Below are 11,039 nucleotides of genomic sequence, written 5' to 3'. Positions count from 1 at the left end.
CTTTCTTCCTTTCTTCCTTTCTTTCGTCTGGTGTGAACTCTGGGCCTGGGCACTGTCCCTCAGCTCAAGGCTAGCACTCTACCACTTGAGCCACAGCGCCCCTTCCAGCTTTTTTCTTTTTGCTTATGTGGTGCTGAGGAATCGAACCCAGAGCCTCATGCATGCAAGGCAAGCACCACCTTCCCAGCCCCATTGGTTAGTTTTTGTACTGGTAGCAGTACTTGAACTCAGGCCCTAGTGCTGTCAATCATGACTGGGTCTCTACCACTTAAACTATGCATTTTGAAACAACATTTTTCTATTTTATTGGAGATAAGAGTCTCAGATTTGCCTGCCAAAGCTTGCTTTGAAGTGAGATCTTCATAGCTCAGTAGTTAGAATTATTGACATGAGCCACTGTCACACAACTTGCATTGGGTAATTTATTTTTATATTTTAAAAATTTATTGTATGTAGGTATTGGGACACCAAATTTGAGTGAAAAGCTAAGCAACAGTAAGAGGACTGCCCTGAGCTCAAGCCTCATCATAGGCATACAAAAAAAAAAAAAAAGAAAAGAAGAAAAAAATCGAGATAAGAATGGACTTTCTAAGAGAATACTAGTTCTCATTTTCTTTTTTCATTTTATACATAGTAAATTTGACCTTTTTAAAACGCATACTTTCATAAGGTGTGTGCTTGCTTGTTTTTGAGACAGGGTCTTGCTGAAAAGCCCGGGCTGGCCTTAAACTCTTGATTCTCCTGCCTCAGGTTTCCAAGTGAGGGTTATAGGCATCTGCTACCCTTCTCATTTTACTTGAATGAATTTTAACACATATATAGATTCCTGTAACTGTCACCACAGTCAGGGTAAAGAATAGATCTGTCACCTTTATAGCCAGTTTCTTCTCTGTCTGAATATTTGACAGTCAGTAATCTATTTTCATTCAGTAGTTTAGCCTTTTCTGGGATGCCATATAAGTGGGTTTATGCTCTATATAACATTTGAGAATGATTTGGTTTGTTTTTTTTTCCATTCAGTAAGATAGCTTTGAAGTCCATCCATGTTGATTATATCAATAGTTCATTCATTTTTATTGCTAAATAGTATTCCTTGTATGGATGTACTGGGCATTTGACTATTGGGGGTTATTTAGATTATTCCTGTTTTTTGGTGACTACAACTAGAACAACTATGTGAACATATAGAACAATTATGTGAACATAATTTTCACTTCTAGGGTAAATAGTGGGTTTGCTGTATTATATGTTAAGTATATAGTTATATAAGATGCTGCTGTTATCTATAAGACAATATAGAGTGTGTAATTTTGCTTTCATAGCCACAGTATATTCGACTTCTAGTTGTTTCATTTCCTGTGAGCAGTTGGTGCTGTTAGTGTTGCTATTTGGGGATTTTTAGCCATCAGATAAATATGTAATGGCATCTCATTATGGTTTGCTTTGCCATGGTCAAATGATGTTTGAGAGTTGTTGTTGTTTAATATGTTCATTTTTTTTATCTGTGTATGTTCTTTCATGAATTGTTCAAATCTTTTCTCATTTTATATGTATATATATATAAAATTTTTGTTGGTCATGGAGCTTGAACTCTGGGCCTAGGCACTATCTCTGAGCTCTTAGGCCTGGGTACTCTCCCTGAGCTCTTCAGCTGGAGGCTAGCACTCTACCACTTGAGCCACAGCTCTACTTCTGGCTTTTTTGCTTTAGGTAGTGCTGAGAAATTGAATCTAGGACCTCATGCATGCAAGGCAAGCACTCTACCACTGAGCCACCTTCCCAGCCCTCCTCATAGTATATTTAACTGTTTTATTAATGTTGGGATTGTTTGTGCTGGTACTGGCGCTTGAGCTCTGGGCCTCTTGCTCTGTTTTTTGCTCAATGGTAATGCTCTACCACTTGAGCCATACCTCTACTTCTGGCTTTTTGGTGGTTTATTGGAATGTAGAATATCACAGACTTCTCTCTCTAGGCTTGTTTCAGACGGTAGTTCTCAGATCTCAGCCTTTTTAAGTACCTAGGATTACAGTATCCAGTGCCTAGTGCCCAGTGCCCAGCTGTTAATGTTGAATTTTAAAAGAGTTCTGGTTCTATTTTAATTAAGAGTTGTATTATTTCTATTATTTGAGAATGTTACTGTACAGGTTATAGTTTTGACTTTTAACAGTGTTCTTCACAGAGCAAAAAACTTTTCATTTATCAACTTTTTCCTTTTATATTTTGAGATTTGGAATCATATCTGTAACCCCTTTGTCTAGTCAGTTCAGGAAAATTTTTTTCCTACAAGTATTGTGATTTTACCCTTTACATTTAGATATGTGATCTGAGTTAAAATTGTGTATGTGTGGGTTTGGAAGGTGGCTCAGTGGTTGAGTGCTTGCCTTACATGCATGAGGCCCTGGGTTCAATTCTTCAAAACCACATAAGCAGAAAAGCTGGAAGTGGCACTGTGGCTTAAGTGGTAGAGTGCCAGCCTTGAGCTGAAGAGCTGAGGGACAGCACCCAGGCCCAGAGTTCAGGCCCCATGACCAAAAATAAATAAATATAAAATTGTATATGTGTGATGGGTAGGTGAAGGATTTTGTTTTGTATTGTTTTTTTATTTTTGCAAGTGAATGTCTAGTTTTTCCAACACCATTTATTGAAAAATACACTTAATCCATTGAATCCCCTTTCTACTTTGGTCATAGTAGGCTTAGGAACCACCAAGTTTATTTCTTTCAAAACTTATTGGCTGTTCTAGGATTTTTTCCCATATAAAGTTTGGCATAATCTTGTGAACAGCTACCAGAAAACTAGAATTCCTGTTGCAGTTTTTGAAGCTTTTGTGAATATTATTGCATAACATTTTGCTTTAATTTTTTTATGCCTGGTACATAGAATATGATTGAATTTAGGAAGTAAACATCGTAATCTGACTTTTCTAACCTCACTTAGTACTTCTACTAACTTTATAGGTTTCTTGGATTTTTTTTTTTTAAATGTGCAAGTACATGGTGATTGATTTCAGGGCCTCTTAATGTCACTCAGCTTTCCTGCTCATAGCTGAGGCTCTAGCCCTTAAGCCACACCACCAGTCAAGGTTTTGGTGGCTCACTCCTATAATTCTAGCTACTCAGAAGGCTAAAATCCAAGAACCAAGGTTCAAAGCTAGCCTAGGCAGGCTCAAGTGGTAAAGTACCAGTCAAGAGCAAAAAGCCCAAGCAAGAAAAACTACCACTTGGCAAATATTGAAGTAGTATCAAATAGAATATATCTATAGTTATCTCAAAAAGCTTTCAAGTTTTGGTTTTCCCAGCTATATTTCTTAATATATACTTTATTTATTTATTTTTTTTTTTGGGTCCTGTCGTGGGGCCTGAACTCTGGGCCTGAGCGCTGTCCCTCAGCTCTTCAGCTCAAGGCTAGCGCTCTACCACTTGAGCCACAGTGCCACTTCCGGCTTTTTTTTTCTTTTTACTGATGTGGTGCTGAGGAATCGAACCCAGGGCCTCAGGCATGCAAGGCAAGCGCTCTACCACTGAGCCACCTTCCCAGCCCCTTAATATATACTTTAATCAAAACAGCAGAGTGCTGGTAGCTCATGTCTGTAATCCCAGTTACCCAGGAAGCTGGATATGAGGATTATGGTTTGAAGCCAGCACAGACAGGAAAGTGAATGAGACTTATCTCCAATAAACTATTCAGAAAAAGCCTTTGGGCGCTGGTGGCTCACACTTGTAATCCTAGCTACTCAAGAGGCTGAGATCTGAGGATCATGGATCTAAGCCAGCCTAGACAAGGAAAGGAAAGTCCATGAGACTCTTATCTCCAAATAACCTCCAGAAAAAGTGGTGCTGTGGCTCAAGTGGTAGAGTGTTCACCTTGAGCTGAAGAGCTCAGGGATAACACCCATGTCCAGAGTTAAAGCCATATGACCAAAAAAAAAAAAAAACATGGCTAAGGTAGAATACCAAAATCTAATAGTTTGTTATTAATACCAATGGATTCAAGAATGTAAAACAGTGCCTTCTCACCAATTTTTTTCATTTTGAAAAAGTTATTTTTTTACAAAAATGTTTATATTGGACACCTAAAGATTTAATATTACTAATTTTAACTGAATATATAAATTATTTTTAATTTCTTAATTTGTATAGATGAGATTTTTTTTTTTTTTGGTCGGCCGTGGGGCTTGAACTCTGGGCCTGGGCACTGTCCCTCAGCTCTTCAGCTCAAGGCGAGCACTCTTACCACTTGAGCTACAGCGCCACTTCCGGTTTTCTGGTAGTTTATTGGAGATAGGAGTCTCACGGTCTCTCCTGCCTGGGCTGGCTTTGAACCGCGATCCTCAGATCTCAGCCTCCTGAGTAGCTAGGATTACAGGCGTGAGCCACCAGCGCCCAGCTTAGATGAGATTTTTTGATAGTATTGGGCTTTTAACTCAGTGCCTTGGACTTGCTAGGCAGGAACTTTACAACTTGAGCTGTTCCCCCAGCTATGAAGCTGTAAATAGGGCTTGAACTCCAGATCTCATAGTATAGCTTGGCTTCTATTTTCAACACTCACAGTTGTTGCTCTACCACTTGAACCATGTTTTCACTTTTAGATTTTTGCTAAAAGAATCTGTTGGAGGGGCTGGGAAGGTGGCTCAGTGGTAGAGCGCATGCCTTGCATGCCAGAGGCCCTGGGTTCGATTCCTCAGCACATAAGCAAAAAGAAAAAAGCCGGAAGTGGCGCTGTGGCTCAAGTGGTAGAGCGCTAGCCTTGAGCTGAAGAGCTGAGGGATAGCGCCCAGGCCCAGAGAGTTCAGGCCCCATGACTGGACCCCAAAAAAAAAAAAAACAACAAAGAATCTGTTGGATTTGTCTGTCTGGGCTGGAGTTAAACCACAATCCTTAGATCTCTCCTGTGTAGCCAAAAACAGACATCAGTTTTTGCTTTTGTTTCTTTGCAGTGCTGGAGATATAATCTCACATACACTAGGTATAAGATTCATTATTTAACCTACTATGTTTAAGGTTAAATGAATATATTCATGTTTGTGGGATAATTTGGTAAAATAATTTAAATGTAGATTAATAAATTTTTGAGCTCCTACTATTAGATTACTGTGCAGGTCTTTTGGAGAAAAAAATATGGAAAGAGAATGTGCAAAGATGAGATTGTTATGAAGGAGCTTTGTTAACACATTAGACTGGAAGGAAAAAAAGTTACATGTAACTTTCCTAGTCTATGAACCAATGAAGAAGCACTTTTTTTTTGTTAGTTGTGGGGCTTGGACTCGGGACCTAAGCACTGTCCCTGAGCTCTTTTGCTCAAGGCTAGTGCACTACCACTTTGAACCAGAGTTCCACTTCTACTTTTTGAGTAGATAATTGGCAATCTGAGTCTCATGAGGACTTTTCTGTGTGGGCTGGCTTTGAACTCTGAATCTCAGATCTCTGTCTCCAGAGTAGCTGGGATTACAGGTGTGAGCCACCAGCACCCAGCTTAGAAGCATCATTTTTGTTTTGTTGTGCCAATCAGGGCTTAGGTACTGAGCTGAGCTTTTATTCTTACTCAAGGCTAGTGCTGTGCTACTTGAATCACAGCTCCACTTCCAGCTTTTTAGTGGTGAATGATAAGAGTTTCACGGACTTTTCTGCCTGGGTTAGCTTTCAATCATGATCCTCAGATCTCAGCCTCCTGAGAGCTATGATTATGGGCATGAGCCTCCAGTACCAGTCTAAGAAACACCTTTTTTGATGGAAGCTTATTCTCTAAACAAAGTCCTCCTGTTTGTGAATATTGTTCTTTGCTGTGATCCAAGATGCTGTTTGATTTTGAAGTTTTTCCCTTATTCCTTTGCAGGTATAGAACAAGATGCAGTGAATACTTTTACCAAATATATATCTCCAGATGCTGCTAAACCAATTCCAATTACAGAAGCAATGAGAAATGACATTATAGGTAAGCAGTACTTGAAGCTATAGCAAAAATAAAAATACCTGTGTTTGGTATTTACTATGTTTTAAAAAGTGAATATGGACTATAACACTTTCCTTCCTACTCTGTTTTCATAGTATTTTTTTGCATCTGATTTTTAGCTCACTTAAAAAGTTTTTGTTTTATTTGTGAACCTAGACTCCTGGACTTTGACCTAAATAATAGCAACTATATGAATAATAAACATTCATGGAACACTAACTCTGTACAATATTCTACAATATTCTAAGGATTTTCCATGTATAAATTCATAATTGATATAATAGATAATATATATTTTTTGGGGGGGGATCTGGTCGTGGGGCCTAAACTCTGGGCCTGGGCGCTGTCCCTCAGCTCTTCAGCTAAAGGCTAGTGCTCCACCACTTGAGCCACAGCACCACTTCTGGCTTTTTTCTTTTTGCTTATGTGGTGCTGAGGAATCAAACCCAGGGCCTCAGGCATGCAAGGCAAGCACTCTACCATTGAGCCACCTTCCCAGTCCCAGATAATATTTTATAAATGAGAAAACTAAAGCAGAGGAACATCAACATCTCAGACATAGCAGTGTTTCCATACTATCAATTTCCATAGTTATACACTCATACTCTTGTCCCCCAAAACAACAACAAAAAAAACCCATTGGAATAAAAACATCAAAGTGTTGACAGAGTAGTAAGGGTAGTATTACAGAGTAGTATCACTTCAGGAAATTGTTTCTATCATATATACATATGTGTACATGAAGATAATACTTAGACAACAAATATATCTCTGTACATCACAGCTAAAAAAGCATCTTTGCATGGGGCCACATATAGATCCTTATGAGTAATGAGACAAATTATACAAAATGAAAGTAAGTTATTATCCCTCCCCAAAAATTTGAATGCTTTCACTGTGTTTTATCATGTACACCTTAGAGAAAAGTATATTCCCAGATGAAAGTAGTTCATTTTTTCTTTCAATGAATATTTGTTACAGTAGACTTAGTATCCCCAGGTATGTGGTTCCCAGGAGACCATAATTGGAGAAACACAGCTCAGGATGGATAGAGTTTAGTACTACATTGCAGATGCTTGATTCATTTTTCATAACACTGGTAAAGATATACATCTTTGAAATATTTTTACTTAATCACTTAAACACATTGACTTTTATCTTGCTTTTAGGGATACATATTTTCACAAAATTAAGGGCAGAGACTTATGTACCAGTAGCTCATGCTTATAATCCTAGTTACTTAGGAGGCTAAGATCTGAGGATCATGGTTCAAAGCCAATTCAGGAAGGAAAGTTTATGAGATTCTTATCTCCAGTTAACCACCAAAATTTAGAAGTAGAGCTGAGACTCAAGTGATAAAAGTGCCATCCTTGAGCAAAAAAGCTGAAGGACAGCACCTAGCCCTGAGTTCAAGCCTTAGTATCAATGCACCAAATGCACACACACACACAAAGAAAGAAAAAATTGATAACAGGGAGAGAACAGATCACACAATGATTGAAACACAACTTAGAGGCTAGAATGTATCACAGGTGTAGAGGGCCTACTTATCAAGTGCAAGGCCCTAAGTTTATACCTTCAATACTTGGACCATGCCTGGTCAAAATTGTATGGAATCAATCCATGAATAAGGAAGGTTTATTGTATAAGCTCTAGTATAAGTTTTATATTTTTATTCATTAAAATTTTAGTATTTCTAGCTGGGTGATGGTTGGCTCATGCCTGTAATTATAGCTACTCAGGAGGCCAAAATGTAAAGTTCAGGGGTTGAAGCCAGCCCAGACAGCAAAGTCCATGAGACTCTTACCTCCAGGTAACCAGGAAAAATCTGGAAGTGGAGCTGTGGCTCAAGTAGCAAAGTGCTAGTGTTGAACAAAAACACCCAGGGACAGTTCACAGGCCCTGAATTCAAGTTCCAGTACCAGCTCATGTACACACACACACAATTTAATATTTGTGATTTACAAAATAAAGTACATATTCTGCTCCAAACAGATTCTTCCACTTCTGGTTATGGGTACTTTTACTTATTATGAAGTTAGCCTACCGCACATCCCATGGAGCATTTGTTGTCCGTTTTTATGTTGATCAACTTCTGCTCCTATGTCCCTTTTTTTCTTCTGTGTAGACACCTATTACATATAGGTTTAGAGACTGGTTGTGTGTTTTCTTCATTTTATTGGAGTTTGGAGTTTGTGGGACACTGTTTCATTCAGTTTTACTGACAGTTCTGTCATGAGATTTTGGGTTTTCTTTCTAATTACTCTCTTTTTAGCTGTGAATTTGTTGCTGCTGTCTCCCAGGCATCTAACTTTTTCTGGTAATACAACTAGCTTGTCCTGATTAGAATTTGGCTATTTGCGGAATTGATTGGCTATTGATTCCTTTGATAGTCTGTATCTGTTAGCAACTAAACTGAGAGAATAATAGAAGAAGTTTGAAACCAAATAAAACATTTTTAAATGAATTTTACTGCACTTCTGTTTTTTATTTACTTAATGAATTAATCAGTGATTAAATACTTAACAAATTAATGATGTAATTATTTGAGGGGAAAAAAATCTTCTAAGGATCATATTTACTAATCAAGGGACCTGAAAAAATTTCTATCTAATGTCTACTATGCCTCTATGCATTTTAGAATGTTAATTACTTAAATGGAGCTAGACAAGTCACTTTTCCTAGTTGAATCTCATTCTTCTGAATATTTCCCTAATTATTTGTCTCCTCTTAAAACCGAAATATTAATTTATTTTTGTCAGTCATGGGGCTTGAACTCTGGGCCTGTGTGCTGTCCCTGCACTCTTCAGCTCAAGGTGAACGCTCTACCACTTGAGCCACCGTGCCACTTCCAGTTTTCTAGTGGTTTATTAGAGATAAGAGTCTCACAGGACTTTCCTGCCTAGTCTGGCTTTCAACCATGATCCTCAGGCCTCAGCCTCCTGAGTAGCTACAATTTACAGGCAAGAGCCACCAGCACCTGGCTTGAAATATTTTAATATAGCTGTATTTCAATTGAATTTTGTTTCAAGGATCCTTCACATTAATTATCCAACCTGCCTAGTTTTGTTATAAACGTTAACCGTAGGGTTTTGGTGATGGCGTCTAATTTGTTTTAATGTGCAAATTCAGAATGGTCCAAAGAGTATATTTCTATACTCTCTTCCATCTTTAACATCTTTGAAGTACTAGAATTTTTGTGTGTGTCAGTCCTGGAGCTTGAACTCAGGCCTAGATGTTATCTATGAGCTTTTTTTCTCAAGGCTAGTAATTTACCATTTGAGTCATACATAACTCCACTTCTAGCTTTTTTTGTGGTTAATTGGAGATAAGAGTGTCACTTTCCTGCCTGAGCTGGCTTCGAACCTTGATTCTCAGATCTCAGCCTCCTAAGTAGCTACGATTACAGGTATGAGCCACTAGCACCCAACTTTGAAGGGACAGCTCATAGAATTTGCTGTTTGGGAGATCAGTGCTGTGTAAGAGAATAGGAGTTAAGCATAACTCTTCAGAAAAACAAAACAAGGGTCTGGGAAGGTGGCTCAGCGGTAGAGTGCTTGCCTCACATGCATGAGGCCCTGGGTTCGATTCCTCAGTACCACATAAGCAGAAAAAGCCAGACGTGGCGCTGTGGTTCAAGTGGTAGAGCACTAACCTTGAGCTGAAGAGCTGAGGTACAGTGCCCAGGCCCAGAGTTCAGGCCCCACGACCAACAAAAAAAAAAGAAAAGAAAAACAAAACAAAACACAATACCTGGAATAATAAAATTGCCAATTCCAAGATAAGAAAGGTCATGGGAGGATAGCTTTTGGGAAAAGTTAGGAGTTTGATTTTCGATTTCTAAGTAGTCAAGTAGACAGTTAAACACTTACGTTGGAAGTTAATCGTAAGCAGTTCAGGTTGGAGATGCCTGTTTGGAAGTCATCAGTATAATAAAAAGTTAGACCCTCCAGACTAGATAATATTATTGTAAGAGTGAGTATATTTAAGTAAAAGGACAGGCTGGGAATGTGGCTCAGGAGTAGATCACTTGCCTAGCATGTACAAAGCCCCGGAACATGCCTATCATTTAGAAGTCAGCAGTAAGAAAGAACTAGCAGAAGAGAATTAAACTAACAAGCTACCCTTTTATATCAACTAGATATGCAGAGTAGTTTTTCTGGAAGCCAAAATAGAAAAAAACAACAAGTTTCAAGCAGCCATGTGCCAGCAGCTCACATATGTAATCTTAGCTACTCTGGAGGCTAATATCTGAGGAGAGCAATGTGAAACCAGTTAGAAAGGAAAGTTCATTAGACTCTTACCATCATTCAGCAGCACAAAGTTGGAAGTAGAGCTCAAGTGTTAGAGCATTAGCCTTGAGTGAAAAAGCTAAGGGACAACATCCAGGCCCTCAGTTGAACCCATGGTACCAGCACCCCAAAAAATTGTTTTAGTAAAGAAGAAACCAAAGATGTTAAATGATGCTGATAAAGTAAGATGAAAAATAAGAATTTGATGGCTTTGGAAGCAATGCACACTGGTCACTTAACAGTGGGCTGTTGCTGCCAAGTACTTAGTTAGATACATCTTAATAGAAAATAGGCGAAGGAATGGAGATACCAAGTATTGACATTCTTTGGTTTATGGTGGTGGAGCTAGAGCTTGGAACTTGGGGCCTTATGCTTGCTAGGCAAGCACTCTATAAGCGTTATGAGGTGGAAGGGTATATAAAGTAAAGGGGAAAAGTGTGTGATTTTTTTTTTTTTCCATTTGGGGCTTGAACTCTGGGCTTGGGCACTATCCCTCAGCTCTTCAGCTCAAGGTGAGTGCTCTGTTGCTTGAACCACAGCACTACTTCTGGTTTTCTAGTGGTTTATTGGAGATAAGAGTCTCATGGACTTTTCCTGCATGGGCTGGCTTTGAACCGTGTTCCTCAGATCTCAGCCTCCTGAGTAGCTAGGATTATAGGCATGAGCCACCAGTGCCAGGCTGATTTTGTTTTTATTTATTTATTTTTATTTATTTATTTATTTTTTGGTCCAGTCGTGGGGCCTGAACTCTGGGCCTGGGCGCTGTCCCTCAGCTCTTCAGCTCAAGGCGAGCACTCT

The 11,039-nt window shown here is 38.9% G+C and overlaps 1 protein-coding gene across 1 annotated transcript in view; it reads left to right on the top strand.

The window, feature by feature from the left end:
- Akap10 (A kinase (PRKA) anchor protein 10) overlaps positions 1 to 11,039 on the top strand; it is a 67,655-nt gene that overhangs the window by 17,396 nt on the left and 39,220 nt on the right. The window contains exon 3 of the mRNA XM_013016346.1: positions 5,833 to 5,931. Within this exon, the coding sequence (XP_012871800.1) occupies positions 5,833 to 5,931 (99 nt within the window). The remainder of the gene's footprint in view (positions 1 to 5,832; positions 5,932 to 11,039) is intronic.

This window comes from Dipodomys ordii, unplaced genomic scaffold (genome assembly GCF_000151885.1).
Source record: "Dipodomys ordii isolate 6190 unplaced genomic scaffold, Dord_2.0 Scaffold31, whole genome shotgun sequence".
NCBI lineage: Eukaryota > Metazoa > Chordata > Mammalia > Rodentia > Heteromyidae > Dipodomys > Dipodomys ordii.
The sequence above is the reverse complement of the archived record's forward strand: the minus strand, read 5'-3'. Positions and strand labels throughout refer to the sequence as shown.